Source organism: Macaca thibetana, chromosome 2 (assembly GCF_024542745.1).
Source record: "Macaca thibetana thibetana isolate TM-01 chromosome 2, ASM2454274v1, whole genome shotgun sequence".
In the NCBI taxonomy this organism is placed as follows: domain Eukaryota; kingdom Metazoa; phylum Chordata; class Mammalia; order Primates; family Cercopithecidae; genus Macaca; species Macaca thibetana.
In genome coordinates this window covers 139,864,048-139,880,465 of record NC_065579.1, presented here as the reverse complement: position 1 = coordinate 139,880,465, position 16,418 = coordinate 139,864,048, and the positions used below count along the sequence as shown (strand labels likewise).

General features: G+C 47.4%; 1 protein-coding gene across 5 annotated transcripts in view; it reads right to left on the bottom strand.

Moving 5' to 3' along the window:
* Nucleotides 1-273: 273 nt before the first annotated feature.
* IRAK2 (interleukin 1 receptor associated kinase 2) overlaps nucleotides 274-16,418 on the bottom strand; it is a 78,581-nt gene continuing 62,436 nt past the window's right edge. For 3 of the 5 annotated variants that reach the window (XM_050778690.1, XM_050778689.1, XM_050778691.1), the window contains 2 exons: nucleotides 9,446-9,646; nucleotides 4,253-5,493 (listed from right to left, as the gene is read on the bottom strand). In XM_050778690.1, coding sequence (XP_050634647.1) covers nucleotides 4,819-5,493; nucleotides 9,446-9,646 — 876 coding nt within the window. In that variant the 3' untranslated portion in view covers nucleotides 4,253-4,818. Of the gene's footprint in view, nucleotides 1,989-4,252; nucleotides 5,494-9,445; nucleotides 9,647-16,418 lie in introns of those variants that run through there. The other 2 variants (XM_050778694.1, XM_050778692.1) reach the window with 1 other exon arrangement.

Here is a 16,418-nt window from a genome sequence, read left to right as displayed (position 1 = left end):
AAGCTCTCCTTACTGGGGAGCTGCTAAATGCTTTCACCAGGCAGGACCCACCCGACAACAGCCCTACGCGATGGGTACTTTTTCTTTTTCCCATTGTACAGATGAGGAAACAAGAGCCTCAGAGTAACTCCCTAACTGGGCCCAAGGTCATGCAGCTATTAACAGTCAACAGTAAGAGCCAGGATCCTAGCTCTTGGCTACCCCATTCTCAAGGATGCAGAGTGCCTTCTCTAAACAAATTCTTCCAGACACAAACTAATTACAAGTTGTCTGTTGACTTTACAAACATATTTTTATTATATAAAAAGAAATTACTATAGAATTACTTTAAATAGGACATTTCTCCCAGTGAATTTAAAATAGCATCTGTTTCACAAAAATATTTGCAACATGCCTTTTCAGATATATACTCACTGAATAATCATTAGGTACATGGCAGAAATACACATTTAATACCTTTTTTATTTTATAAAACAGGACAAGTGCATTTTCCAAGCGCTTCTATAGCCACTGTCTCATCTGTTCCTCCCAACAGCCCAGGGATGAAGAACAAGCAGGTGTTATCTTACTTACAAAGAAACTGAGGTCCCAAAAATTAAATTGACTTAATTAGCAGCAGAATCAGACATGAAATACATTCTCCTGATTCTTCATCATCCAGCCATAAATAACACATATTCTCAGCCAGGCATGGTAGCTCAAGCCTGTAATCCCAACACTTTCATAGGCCAAGGTGGGCGGATCACAAGGTCAGTAGTTCGAGACCAGCCAATATGGCCAATATGGTGAAACCCCGACTCTACTAAAAATACAAAAATTAGCCAGGCGTAGCGGCAAGTGCCTATAGTCCCATCTACTCGGGAGGCTGAGGCAGGAGAATTGCTTGAACCTTAGAGGCAGAGGTTGCAGTGAGCTGAGATCGTGCCACTGCACTCCAGCCTGGGTGACAGAGTGACCCAGGTGACAGTATTTTTTAACGGAGCTTTTATTTTGAGAATATGTGGGGTTTGTTTTGTTTCGTTTTGTTTTGTTTTTACAAATTCTCATATTCTCAAAATAAAAGCTCCATTAAAAAATACTAACATTAGTGGGATGGGAAGATAAAGGTGCCAGGCAGTGAATGAATAAATATGTGAGTTGCAAGATTTCTAATACAGGCAGTGGAAGGCCTGCAGACCTCTTCGCCAGGTGTCTGACATTTGTAGAACCTGAGACCCAGAGAGATGAGTCAAGAACTCCACTGAGACACAAGTTGAAAGTCTTTCAGGCCAGGTACGGTGGCTCCCAACTGTAATTCCAGCACTTTGGGAGTCTGAGGAGGGAGGATTGCTTGAGCCCAGGACTTCAAGACCAGCCTGGACAACATAGCGAGACCCCATCTTTACAAAAAAATAAAAATAAAAACTAAAAAAGTCTTTCAGAGCATGCAAGCTTGCAGGCTGTCAGCAAATACGATCCAGAGATCTTAGCTCTGGAAAATGCTATGGCATTGCAGAACTGCCAGTGGTAGGGGGACAAGAGCTGCTGAGGTAATGGAATCTGCTGGGGTGGTTATCATCACACACTCCCCGGAACCACAAAATCAACCACATCCTGGGCCCATGTACAGGGTTTCTGCTTCAGTCTCCTCTGATCCCCTGCTCTGACTAACAAAGCCCAGAAAGGAAGAGATTTCATAGATTTTTGTGTCTCTGAAAGCTGAGGGCCCTTCTCTCCCAACTCATTCCAGTGAAATGAAGTTTCCCTCCCACCCATGACAGCTGATGTTTTGTTGTGTGTTTCCTGGTAGATCTTGGATTCTGCCTCAGACCTTTTTCTTGATCTGATGCTCATCGTTCCAACTGAGGACAAGGGTCCTCAGCTGTGTTCCAGTCATCAGGGGCCAAAGAGCTCAATGCTGTCCAGTTTCTCCTCTTTGTAGAGCAGAATATTCTCCATCAGTTTCCTTTTGGCCTCATTGATCTCAATTTGCCACGAAGTCTCTGTAGCTGATGTTCAACAGAAAGCAAACAAGAGCAACTTGAATGAAAATTACCATTATTTTAATTCTTAGATTCACTTAACTCAGATTTCTGAATCAGGACCTGAGTGTAATGAGCATTTCTTTTCTTTTTTCTCTTTTTTCTTTCTTTCTTTTTTTTTAATTGAGACAGGGTCTCACTCTGTTGCCCAGGCTGGAGTGCAATGGCACCATTTCAGCTCAAGGCAACCTTGACCTCACAGGTTCAGGTGATCCTCCCACCTCAGTCTCCTGAGAGGCAGGGACTACAAGTGTACACAACCACACCTGGCTACTTTTTTTTTTTTTTGAGATGGAGTCTCACTCTGTCGCCCAGGCTGGGCAACACACACAGTTAGTTTTTTTGTATTTTAGTAGAGAAGGGGTTTCACCATGTTGCCCAGAGTGGTCTTGAACTCCTGAGCTCAGGCAATCCACCCGCCTTGGCCTCCCAAAGTGCTAGGATTACAGACAGGCATGAGCCATCACGCCCAGCCTGTGAGCCACGGCAAACGACCTATTTATTTATTATTTTTTGAGATGGAGTCTCACTCTGTTGCCCAGGCTGGAGTGCCGTGGCTCGATCTCGGCTCACTGCAACATCTGCCTCCTGGGTTCAAGCAATTCTTCTGACTTAGCTTCCTGAGTACCTGGGATTACAGGCGCCCACCACCACACCCAGCTAATTTTTTGTATTTTTAGTAGAGATGGGGTTTCAGTGTCTTAGCCAGGATGGTCTCGATCTCCTGACCTCGTGATCCACCCACCTCAGCCTCCCAAAGTGTTGGAATTACAGGTGTGAGCCACTAGGCCTGGCCTTTTTTTTTCTTCTTCTGTATTTTTAGTAGAGACAGGGTTTCACGACATTGGCCAGGCTAGTCTCGAACTCCTGACCTCAGGTGATCCACCCGCCTCGGCCTCCCAAAGTGCTGGGATTACAGGTGTGAGTCACCATGCCTGGCTGGCCACACCTGGCTAATTTTTGCATCTTTTGTAGAGGTAGGTTTTCACCATGTTGCCCAGGCTGATCTTTAAATTCCTGGGCTCAAGCAATCTGCCCACCTCGTCCTCCCAAATTACTAGGATTACAGGCATGAGCCACTGCACCCGGCTGTAATGAGCATTTTCATCTCCTCTGCCTTTGCAGGAAGCCCAGCAACCTACCCTGACCTTACAGAAAGGAGAGGGTTTCCCTGCTCCTCTTTATGATGCTGAGGGGTGGGAGGGTGGAGTGAGAAAAAAATGCTCACATCCTGTCTTTCTTCTTCCTCTCCCTCCCCATGGCAGGAGTAGTAAAAGGAGAAACAGGAGTGGTCAGAGCGTGGGACGTTCATTGAACCATGTTTACTAAGGGACAGGGACACTGCTTTGAAAGGGCCTTCCTGGCCAGGCACGGTGGCTCACGCCTATAATGCTAGCACTTTGGGAGGCCGAGGTGGGCGGATCAACTGAGGTCGGGAGTTCGAGACTAGCCTGACCAACATGGAGAAACCCCGTCTCTACTAAAAATACAAAATTAGCCAGGCGTGGTGGCGCATGCCTGTAATCCCAACTACTCAGGAGGCTGAGGCAGGAGAATCGCTTGAATGCGGGAGGTGGAGGTTGCAGTGAGCTGAGATCATGCCATTGCACTCCAGCCCAGGCAACAAGAGCAAAACTCCATCTCAAAAAAAAAAAAAATGGCAGGGGGGACCTTCCTAATTTTTTATTTCAGAAAGAAACTTGGTATCCTTGGACCTGAGTGGCAGGAATGGAAGGTATCCTTTTTTTTCCCCCCCCAAGACAGAGTCTTCCTCTGTCACCCAGGCTGGAGTGCAGTGGTGCGATCTCGGTTCACTGCAACCTCCACCTCCCGGGTTCAAGCAATTCTCCTGCCTTAGCCTCCCAAGTAGCTGGGACTACAGGTGCCTGCCACCACGCCCAGCTAATTTTTGTATTTTTAGTAGAGAGACGGGGTTTCACCATATTGGCCAGATTGGTCTCAAAATCCTGACCCCGTGATCTGCCTGCCTCGGCCTTCCAAAGTGCTGGGATTACAGGTGTGAGCCACCGTGCCCAGCCAGAAGGTATCTTCTTTTTTTCTTTTTTTTTTTGAGATGGAGTCTCACTCTGTCACTCAGGGCTGGAGTGCAATGGCACGATCTCGGCTCACTGCAACCTCCACCTCCCGAGTTCAAGTGATTCTCGTGCCTCAGCCTCCCAAGTAGCTGGGACTACAGGCACACACCACCATGCCTAGCTAATTTTTGTATTTTTAGTAGAGACAGGGTTTCACCAAGTTGGCCAAGCTGGTCTTGAACTCCTGACCTCAGGTGATCCGCCCACCCCAGCCTCCCGAAGTGCTGGGATTACAGGCGTGAGCCACCGCACCCAGCCTGGAAGATATCTTTAGAAGTGACTGGTGAGGATGGTGTTTGTGTTGAGAGGAGAGGCAGACAGGAAGAGACCACACGGGGCCTTGAGGACTTTAAATGAGGGATGACATGCATTGTGTTTTTTGTTTTGTTTTGTTTTTTCTTTTTTGAGACGGAGTCTCGTTCTGTCGCCCAGGCTGAAGTGCAGTGGCACAATCTGGGCTCACTGCAACCTCTGCCTTCCGGGTTCAAGCAATTCTCTTGCCTCAGCCTCCCAAGTACCTGGGATTACAGGCACGTGCCACCATGCCCAGCTAATTTTTTTGTATTTTTAGTAGAGACAGGGTTTCGCCATGTTGGCCAGGCTGGTCTCGATCTCCTGACCTCAGGTTATCCACCCGCCTTGGCTTCCAAAAGTGCTGGGGTTACAGGTGTGAGCCACCTCGCCTGGCCCGCGTTGTGTTTTTAAAAGCTACTCTGGCTGGCTCCTGGAGAAGGACCTGGTGAGGGAGGGGCCCAGGTGGATGGAGGAGGACTCAGGGAAGCTATGCAGTCCCCTGAGGACAGGAGCTCAGACAAAGGGAGAATGCAGAGGAGTAAATGAAGGTGAGAGAGATTTAGGAGGCAAATGGACAGGACTGGATGATTAACTGGACACAGTCCAGGGCAGGGAGAGGGAGGTGTCAAGGATGCCTCCCAGGTTTCTCTGTGAAAAACTGGCTGGTTGGTGAATGGCTGAATAACCAAATGAAGGAGTGAATGAGGGCAACAGAAAGAAAAAATGATGGGCTGAAGTTGGGGACACACACATGAGCATCTATATGCACTCTGACCTCCGGCCGGCTTACCATCCTTGGGAGCCTCCGGGCCAACGCAGGCCTCAGAGGAGGAGTCGGCCTCCCTTCCCATGATGACCTGCAGCCTTCCTTCGCCATTCTCTGTGGGGAGAAGTGAGGTGGCAGGCCCCGCCCAGGGTGCCACACTCGCGGAGGAGGAGGCATCAAGGTTGGAATTGTCAACGTCGTCTGTTTCCTCTGGGGTGTTGGAAGAAGAGCCTGTACCCTCAGAAAGCCCACTCCAAGGGAGCAACGTCTCCCAGCCTCGGAGCCGCTCTTCCACAGCAGCCACAGAGCCACGCACCTTTGGGAGAAGAGGGAGAAAGAAGCTCATCAAGAATTCTCTCGGAAATAAAAATGCTAACATCTGGCCTCCCAGCAGAGAGGGGGCGGGGAGCAGACTGAAGAACCTAACGCTGGTTGCTTTGTCTGAAAAAACCGCACCCTTCCTTTGAAAAGACCTGCACTTGCCCACCCACCGCCCTGCCATAGATGAGACAGCAGGACCCAGCATGGGCCGATCATAGTACCGCACTCCTCTGGCCATAGGGATTAGTCTAGATTTGGGCCTGTGATCCAAGGCGGACAACCAGAATCCTTCCCTGAAACTTTTCCACCTAGAGCTTATTGGGGAAAGACCTCCAGCCTTTCCTTTCTCGTGGTAGAACCAGACGCCCCACCACACCCAGAAAACCCATTTACAGTAGGGGAAAATGAAAGCTCAACACAGAGTAAAGCAGAGGCAAGCAACGGAGAGAGAGCCACAGACACAGAGACACAATGGCTGTACCTTTGGTGTTTGACATCCTGGGTCTAACTTCCCTGAAACCAGAGCAATGCCTGTCCTCTCTGCTGTCTGGTTAAATGAGACACTAAGTATATTCATTCACTAATCACTCATTCATATTCTTCCCCTCTCCCTATGTCTGTATGTGTGCACATGCACGTGTGTGTGTGTGTGTAAGAGGTTAAGTTCCTAACACTTTCAATAAAAAAAAGCACAAATAATATAGATGTTGCCCTGGAAGGTTTTTCTGGTTAGGGAGGTTAGGAAAATTGGAGGGAAGCAAGGAAGGAATGTTTCTTCTTCACACACACACACAGAGCACACACACAGATACACACACATACATACCCTTATACTCATAATAACAATGACAAATCTCATCTCCTCAGTGCCTTGCAAAAAATTCAGTATACTAATGTATCCATTTCATACACAATGCATGAGTTTTTATAGATAAAAAATTAAAAAATCGGAAAAGTTAAGTTCCCTGCCTAAAGCCACCCAGCCAATCCAGTAAATGGCACAGGTGACCACCAAACCCAGCCTTGCTTATCTTTGAGTCCCTGACCCAGCTGTTTTCTCATCTTCCTAGCTTGGTTGTGATGTACTGCAAAGGCCATCTCCTACCTTTTCTTACACCGAAAGCACCCTATCCCCTTTATTTTACATGGCAAACATCTCATCCTTCAAGGCCCAGGTCACATGTTACTTCTTGAGATAAATCTTCACAGTAGATGCCCAATAAATATTTGCCAATCTAAAGACCGCATTTCCTTGTAGCTAGGTGTGGCCATGTGACTAGGTTCTGCTCTCCATTATGTGAGAAAAAGTGATACATTTCCAGGTTATATCTTTAAAAGAAAGGGAGTGTGTCCACCTTTTCCTTTTAACCCTCTTTCAGTGGCTGGAATGCAGGTGTGATGGCCTGAGAACAGCAGCTATTTTAAATCCTGAAATGGAAGCCACATGGTAAGGATAGCAGACAAAAAATATAGAAGGAGCCTGGGTCCCCAATACTGTGGCACTGCCACATTAGCACTGGACTGTGTAAATTCAAACTGTTACACTAAAGAGAATAAACGTCTATCTCATTTACACCACTGCATTTTGCAGTCTCCTTGTTATAGCAGTTTCACCTGCACATTAAGTGACACATTGAACAAAATAATGGAATGAATAAAAGGATGAAAGTCTTACTGAAATAATAATTGGTTGAAGGAGACAGAACTTTTTAGAATATAAATCTGATTATGTTCTACCTCTGCTTAAAACCCTAGTGAGGCTGGGCACAGTGGCTCACATCCGAAATCCCAGCACTTTGGGAGGCCAAGGCAGGTGAATCACCTGAGGTCAGGAGTTCAAGACCAGCTTAGCCAACATAGTGAAACCCCGTCTCCACTAAAAATACAAAAATTAGCTGGGTGTGGTGGCACACACCTGCAATCTCAGCTACTCAGGAGGCTGAGGCAGGAGAATTGCTTGAACCTGGGAAGTGGAGGTTGCAGTGAGCCGAGATTGCACCACTGCACTCCAGCCTGGGTGAAAGAGTGAGATTCTGTCAAAAAACAACAACAGGCCGGGCGCGGTGGCTCAAGCCTGTAATCCTAGCACTTTGGGAGGCCGAGACGGGTGGATCACGAGGTCAGGAGATCCAGACCATCCTGGCTAACACGGTGAAACCCCGTCTCTACTGAAAAATACAAAAAAAAAAAAAAAAAAAAACTAGCTGGGCGAGGTGGCGGGCGCCTGTAGTCCCAGCTACTCGGGAGGCTGAGGCAGGAGAATGGCGTAAACCCAGGAGGCGGAGCTTGCAGTGAGCTGAGATCCGGCCACTGCACTCCAGCCTGGGCGACAGAGCGAGACTCCGTCTCAAAAAAAAAAAAAAAAAAAAAAAAAACAAACAAAAAAAAAAACCTTAGCGGCTCTGCAAAAATCCTTACTGTGCCTACAAAGCCCTCTATCATCGGACAACTCCTTCCTCAACACACCCAACACAAGCCACTGTGCCCCATGTGTTGTGTTCTAGCCCTTCGGACCTTCTTCCAAGCCCTTGAACGTGCTGAGCTCTCTCTCGGCTCAAGCCACTTGCAGGGTGTTCCTTCTGCCTGGATTGCTCTTCATGTGCTTAAACACCCCTTCCTCAGGAAGGTCAACAGGGTGGGGTCCTCGTCATACACTGTCCTGGCGCTTACCACACAGACAATTACTATACAATGTCCATGAGTTCCAGGAGAGTGAAGCTGGGTCTGCCTTGTTCCCAGATGTGTCCCCTGGCCCTAGTGTACAACTACGTAATGAATGACTGAACATCGTGGCACATGGACACTGGGGGGACATCTGTGCTAGCAAAGGCTGAGAACAAAGACTGAAGCCTCCAGCTCCTGCCACGTGACAGTGCAAGACGATGGACATAGGGCTGAACTGGGAGTCCAGAGAGCTCTGACAGAAACAAATTCTCTGGCCTCATCTTCTCCTCTCTGGCCCTTGCCCTTCTGTAAAATGGGAGGCTTGGGCTACAGCAGTGGTTTTTGAAGATTTTTTTCAGCTACCAAACCCTTTCCACAGAACCCAATATAGTAACTGAGAGAAGTCAAAGTGGGTGTCTGGTTCGAGTCACAATTGGGGGCCTGCACCTCCCCCAACCCCTCTTGCTGCCAACAGCAATTCCTGAGATATTCTCAAGGAGCCCCTCTGTGCCCAACACCACTTGAAAATCACTCTGCTAGATGATTTCTAAGGTTCCTCGTGGCCAGTGGAGATTTTGTCCTTAGAAATACCAAGCAAGCAATGGCCGGACGTGGTGGCTCATGCCTGTAATTCAAGATACTCGGGAGGCTGAGGCAAGAGAATCACTTGAACCCGGGAGGCAGAGGTTGGAGATAGCGCCACTGCATTCCAGCCTGGGCGACAAAGGGAGACTCTTCTAGGACATCTGCCTAGTGCATGGGCTGAGCACGCTCCCTTTCTTTGGGACCTGGCCCTGACACCATACAGAGATGGAGCCCTGGGCAGCCAGGTTTGCATAGTGGACTGCCCCGCCATGCCTAATTGGCCAAGCGGTAGACACCTGACCCAAGTTCAGCCAATCAGGTCCTCCCTCTGCGGGGGGCCTCAGGGTGGAGGCTCATTCTCTGCGTTAAAACCTGCGGGCAGATCCGTTCCCTCCAGGGAGCACGGAGGAAAGAAGGGGTCTATAGAGAAGGGGGAATAAAGCCGATTCGCAGAGTGCATCAAGTTCATTAACATCCCCGTATATGGTCCTGCACCCTGAGGCCCTGCAATACCCCTGTCCTGCTCAGACTTCGCACTATCCATCCCCACCTACCCAGCCCCTTGGCTGATGCGAGCTCCAGGAGGTTCTGCGGCTTGCCATAACCCTGGTTTGTGCACCAGGCCTCTGTGAAGGAGCCGTCCCTGATTAGGTGGACCCACACGCCCAGGCAGCGAGGTTGCTGCGGGCGAGGCTCACCTCCTGCAGGCTGATGTTACGCTTCCGCAGGCACAGGCAGGTGGCCGTGGCCAGGGCCTTGGCACAGTCGTCTGGAAGCCTCCCTGCACCCTTCTCCAGGTACTTCTGGCAGATCTCCTTTGCCATCACGTTCTCCACGCCCGTCTTCCTGGAGCAGAGCGAGGCGGTGCTGCTTGGAATTTCACTGAGGAGTAAATCCTTCTGTGGGAAGAAGTGTAGAAACGCCCTTGTGTGAGCTGCAGGGCTGCGACAGCCAACGCACACGCCCCAGTCACCTCTAGAGCTGCAAAAAATGCTCAAAACCAACAGGACATCGTAAGAATAAATGCAAGGATTCCAGAAAGAAGTAAAACACCCAAGAAATGGAGAAGGACTCGATTTCCTACATGCACAAGACACTCTGTAGTGAACTCATGCCACAAACGCGGGGCCTTAATTTTTCTAGGCCTCGGTTGGTTCATCAGGAAAATGGGAATAACAAAAATACCTACACCAGGGCCGGGCGCCGTGGCTCACGCCTGTAATCCTAGCACTTTGGGAGGCAGAGGCGGGTGGATCACTTGAGGTCAGGAGTTCAAGACCAGCCTGGCCAACATGGCATAACCCCGTCTCTACTAAAAATATAAAAATTAGCTGGGCTTGGCTGGGCGCGGTAGCTCAGGCTTGTAATCCCAGCACTTTGGGAGGCCGAGGCGGGTGGATCACGAGGTCAGGAGATCGAGACCATCCTGGCTAACACGGTGAAACCCCGTCTCTACTAAAAATACAAAAAATTAGCCGGGCGTGGTGGCGGGCACCTGTAGTCCCAGCTACTCGGGAGGCTGAGGCAGGAGAATGGCATGAACCCAGGAGGCAGAGCTTGCAGTGAGCCGAGATCACACTACTGTACTCCAGCCCCGGCGACAGAGCGAGACTCCGTCTCAAAAAAAAAAAAAAAAAAAATTTCAAATGTAGGATTCTAACCTATGTATACATAACAGGAGAACCACAAAGAAAATATGTCTATACTTTTTATACATTTTGTATTTACATATATTTTATATTTTGTAGCACATAAAATACAGGAATCTGAACTATGCATACAATAGCACATACGCTATATAAATAATTTTATATAAATATGTAAGATTTATTTAATATAAATTATATGTTGTATATTTCATGAGTAATATGGTCTATATGATTAGCATATATAAATGTTACAAATAGAGTATACTAAATATTGTAAAAACATGTATTGTAGGCCAGGCATGGTGCCTCAGGCCTGTAATCCCAGTGCTTTGGGAGGCCAAGGAGGGCAGATCACTCAAGGTCAGGAGTTCGGGACCAGCCTGGTTGACATGGTGAAACCTCATCTCTACTAAAAATACAAAATATTAGCCAGGCATGGGGGCACACACCTGTAGTCCCAGGTACTTGGGAGGCTGAGGCAGGAGAATTGCTTGAACTGGGAAGGGAGAGGCTGCAGTGAGCTGAGATCACACCACTGCACTCCAGCCTGGGCGACAGAGTAGACTCCGTCTCAAAAAAAATAAATAATAAATAAAAATAGAAATAGGCCGGGCACAGTGATATGATCATAGCTCACTACAGTCTCAACCTCCTCGGTTCAATCGATCCTCCAACCTCAGCCTCCCAAGTAGCTGGGACTATAGGTGCATGCCATTGTACTTGGCTAATTTTTTAATTTTTTGTAGAAATGGGGTCTCATTATGTTGCCCAGGCTGATCTTGAACTCCTGGGCTCAAGCAGTCCTCCTGCCTTGGCATCTCAAAGTGCTCAGATTATAGGTGTGAGCCACTGCACCCAGCCTAAATGCTTATTTTTTTAAAAGTGTGCTAGTGTTTAAAGCTGATAATCAAGAACAGCAGAAGTGTATTATTTTCTTTTTTTCTAGAGGCAGGGTCTCACAATTTGCCCCAACTGGAAACCTGCCATCATTGCTATGTATCCTGATGCAAAGACTATGATGATAATCAAAGTATAGAAGACACCTGGTATTTAAACAGTGGTTGGGGGACTGAGAACACGCGATGAAAGGATGTCGAGGGAACTTCACCATGGAGGAGTCTGCAGCTCCACCTGAAACCACTGATCAATCTTAGCACTAAAACCTGAACACACTTATTGGTCTCAGCACTAAAAGTAGGACAACAGGCTACGCGCCCCGTGTAGTGAAGAACTGGGAGGCTCACAGCGCCTCCAGAAAGTTTTCTTGACGAAGGCAATGACCATGACTAAACAAGTCACAAGTGCTAAGTACGAAATACAGGAAATATGAGGAATAGAGAAACAAGGGAAGGAGACCACAGGATGTAATCAGCAAAACCCAGAATGTGAGACAGTCTGTCTATATAGGGCAAATGACCTATTCTATGCAAAAATGCAACGACATCCAAAATGAAAAAGGGCATTGCGGGAGAGGTTGCGAGAGAATAAGAGTCTTAAAAAACATAACCATGCCCAGGCATGGTGGTTCACGCCTATCATCTCAGCACTTTTGGGAGGCTAAGGCAGGTGAACGCTGGAGCCCAGGAGTTCAAAACCAGCCTGGGCAACAAAGTGACATGCCATCTCCATATAAAAATGAAAAAAAAATAAACATAACCAAAGTAATATATGGACATTTTTGGGAGTCTAGTTTCAAACAAACTACCTTTAAAAAGCAACTTTTGGCTTGACACGGTGGCTCACGCCTATAATCCCAAGACTTTGGGAGGCCAAGGCAGGAGGATCACTTGGGCTCAGGAGTTCGAGACCAGCCTGGGCAACGTGGCAAAACCCCATCTCTATTAAAAATACAAAAATTATCTGGGCCATGGTGGCACACACCTGTGATCCAGCTACATGGGAAGCTGAGGCAGGACAATTGCTTGAACCTGGGAGACAGAGGTTGCAGTAAGCCAAGAGCACACCACTGTACTCCAGCCTGGGCCACAGAGGGAGACTCCACTTCAAAAAAAAAATTAAAATTAAACATAAGTGGTTAAAATTTGGGGGCAAAAGTTTACCTTTCCTTTCATTTCTACTCTCCAAAGGTAACCCCTGCTAATAGTTTGGATTATATTACTTTCTGCTATACAGCTGTAATTATTTTGGTTATATATTTACTTATATAATAATTATAACAGTAACCTAAGAGCTATTAAAATAATAGCAATATCAGCATGGGCAACATAACAAGACCCCATCTCTACAAATAAAAAATTAAAAATTAGCTGGGCGTGAGGGCACATGCCTGTGGTCTCAGTTACTTGGGAGGCCGCCGAGGCAGATGGATCACTTGAGGTCAGGAGATCAAGACCAGCCTGGTCAACATGGTGAAACCCTGTCTCTACTGAAAATACAAAAATTAGCTGGGCGTGTTGGTCCACACCTGTAATCCCAGCTACTCAGGAGGCTGTTGCAGGAGAATCAATTGAAGGCAGGAGGCAGAGGCTGCAGTGAGCCGAGACTGCACCACTGTACTCTGGCCTGGGTGACAGAGTGAGACTGTCTCAAAATAAAAATAAATAAAATAAAAATTAGCTAGGAGTGGTGGCACATGCCTGTAGTCCCAATTACTTGGGAGGCTAAAGCAGGGGATCACTTGAGGCCATGGGTTCAAAGTTACAGTGAGCCATGATTGTACCACTACACTCTAGCCTAGGTGGCAGAGACCCTATCTCAAATAATAATGATAATAATAATAGTTAACATATATTGTTTATTATGTTCTAGTTACTGTTTTAGGCATCTCACACATTATTTAACCTTCAATAACACTGTCAGATGCCGGGCACAGTGGCTCATGCCTATAATCCCAGCTACTCGGGAGGCTAAGGTGAGAGGATCCCTTGAGCCCAGGAGTCCAAGGTGGCAGCGAGCTATGATCATGCCACTGCACTTCTCCAGTCTTCTTGACAAAGGAAGACCCCATCTCCAAAAATGATAACAAACAAATATACCTTGTCAGGAGAGTACTACTATTATCCTCAATTTATAGAGAAGAAAATATGTGATACAATGTTTTCATTCATTCATCCATCTATTTTTAGCAAAAATGTGATCATATTATATACTATTCTGAATTTGCTTTTTTCACTTGGAGATATGTCCCTGCCAGAACATACATGTCTTTTTCAATTTACTTTTTTATTTTTTTGAGACAGAGTCTTACTCTATTGCCCAGGCTGGAGTGCTGTGGTGCAATCTCGACTCACTGCACTCCACCTCCCATGTTCAAGCGATTCTCCTGCTTCAGCCTCCTGAGTAGCTGGGACTACAGGCACTCGCCACCCACCCAGCTAATTTTGTATTTTTAGTAGAGACGGGATTTCACCATGTTGCCCAGGCTGGTCTTGAACTCCTGAGCTCAAGTGATCCACCCACCTCAGCCTCCCAAAGTGCCGGGATTACAGCCGTGAGCCACCACGCCCAGCCTCTTTTTCATTTTTTAAAATAAGAATGTTTCTGTTGGCTTTATTCAGAATTGCCAAAACCTGGAAATAACCCAAATGTCCAGCAACTGGTAAATGGATAAACAGTCATCTATCCATACAATGGAATACTCTTCAGCAATGAAAAGGAATGAATTACTGACACATCAACAACATGGATGAATCTAAGCACCACGCTACATGAAGGGGGACAGAAACAAATGGGTGCATCCTCCGTGGGCCCATTGATATGACCCTCTAAAGAAGATAGACCTATGTGGACAGAAATTAGATGAGTAGTTGCCAAGTCCTGGAAGTGGCGGGAATTTTCTAGGGTGACAAAAATATTCCATATCTTGATTGTGGTGGTGGTTAAATGACTGTATATGTTTGTCAAAACTCATACAGGCTGGGCGCCATGGCTCACACCTGTAATCCTCACACTTTGGGAGGCCAAGATGGGAAGATCGCTTGAGCCCAGGCATTTGAGGCTGCAGTGAGCTACAATCATGCCACTGCACTCCAGCCTGAGTGACAGGGCAAGACCCCTCCCTATCTCTAAATCAAATTAATTAAAATTGGTTGGCCGGGCGCAGTGGCTCAAGCCTGTAATCCCAGCACTTTGGGAGGCCGAGACGGGTGGATCACGAGGTCAGGAGATCGAGACCATCCTGGTTGACACGGTGAAACCCTGTCTCTACTAAAAAATACAAAAAAAAAAACTAGCCGGGCGAGGTGGCGGGCGCCTGTAGTCCCAGCTACTCGGGAGGCTGAGGCAGGAGAATGGCGTGAACCCGGGAGGCAGAGCTTGCAGTGAGCCAAGATCACGCCACTGCACTCTAGCCTGGGCAGCAGAGCGAGACTCTGTCTCAAAAAAAAAAAAAAAAAAAAAAAAAAAAAATTGGTCAGGCACAGTGGCTCACTCCTGTAATTCCAACACTTTGGGAGGCCAAGGTGGGCAGATCACCTGAGTTATGTCAGGAGTTTGAGACCAGCCTGGCCAACATGGCAAAACCCCATCTCTACCAAAACAATACAAAAATTAGCCAGGTATGGTGACACGCACCAGTAGTCCCAGCTACTCAGGAGGCTGAGGCAGGGGAATCTCTTGACCCGGTAGGGTGGAGGTTGCAGTGAGCCAAGATCATGCCACTGCACTCCAGCCTGGGCAACAGAGCGAGACTCTGCCTCAGAAAAAAAAATGCCGCTACAATTATCCTTGTTCATCTGTCTCTCCTCACATGTGTGCATGTTTCTCTAGGCACAAACGGAATTGCTGCGTCAGAGGGTACCCATACTTTCAATTTTGGTGGAAACCACCAAACGCCCTCAGGAAACACTGTGGCAACTAACACTTTCCCAAGCCTGGGGGAGGCCTGCTTCCTCCTACCCTGGGCCACGGGAAGTCAGCAAGCTTTCCTCCCAGGCTCAAATCTTGATTAACCATCGGATTGTACCTACCACAACAGAACACGATAAGAGACCATACGAGAGTCTAGAGTAAGAAACTACATTTTTAAAAATGGTTATTTTCCACATTTTTAGAAATCATTACCAAAAAAATAATTCTAGACAATTTCATGTCAGTGCCTCAAAAGCCTCCTTCTACTGTGATACTTGTCCTGGGAGCCCCAGAGGACTGCTGGGAAATGCATCTCAAGAAAATAAGAAACTGCCCCCAAACAGCCCCAAACCACATCTGAGCTGCCCAGAGAGACCTCTCTGCAGCATATGGGATTGACTGGCCAAAAGGGGTGGAACTCACAGAGTTCAGCAAAGGAACATGTCGTGACTTTCTGCATGTAGCGGGGAGGCCTTCAGCCTCCCTACCCCAGAGCCCAGGGGATGCTTCTGGGGCCCAGTCACCAGAAAAAAAAAAAAAAAAAAAATCTGTCTGTTCCAATGGCCTCAATATCCAGTAGGAAAAGGTGCCCCCTCTCAAACTGATGAGGAAGACTAGAGCTTGCATGAGATTTGAAACTCTGCACAAGCCATGGGTCCAATTAAACCCCAGTTCCACCACTGGTCTCACTGAGGGGTGTGAGACAAGTCACTTCAGCTTGCCCTCAGTTTTCTCAGCTATAAATGGGAATGATAATACTGAATTCATATGGTTGGACTGTCAGAAGAAACAAGCAGGAGGCAGATGTGGTTAAGAACTCAGGATCTCGGGGCAGGGAGATCTGACTCAGAATTCCAGCTCTGACACTTGGTAACTCCAACCAAGATCCTAGGCCAACCTCAGAGCCAGCTTTCCTCATCTGCAGATGAACATAATGACTCTATCATGGAAAAGTTGAGATGATTTAGGTAGATAATGTATGGAAAGTATTTAACACAAAGTCAGGCTAGGTTGTTATATTTTTACTCTCTTTTGAGACAGGGTCTCACTCTGTCACCTAGGCTGGAGTGCAGTGGCACACCTCGGCTCACGGCAACCTCCATCTCCTGGGTTCAAGCAATTCTCCTGCCTCAGCCTCCCAAGTAGCTGGGATTACAGGTATGTGCCACTACACCCAGCTAATTTTTGTATTTTTAGTAGAGACGGGGTTTTG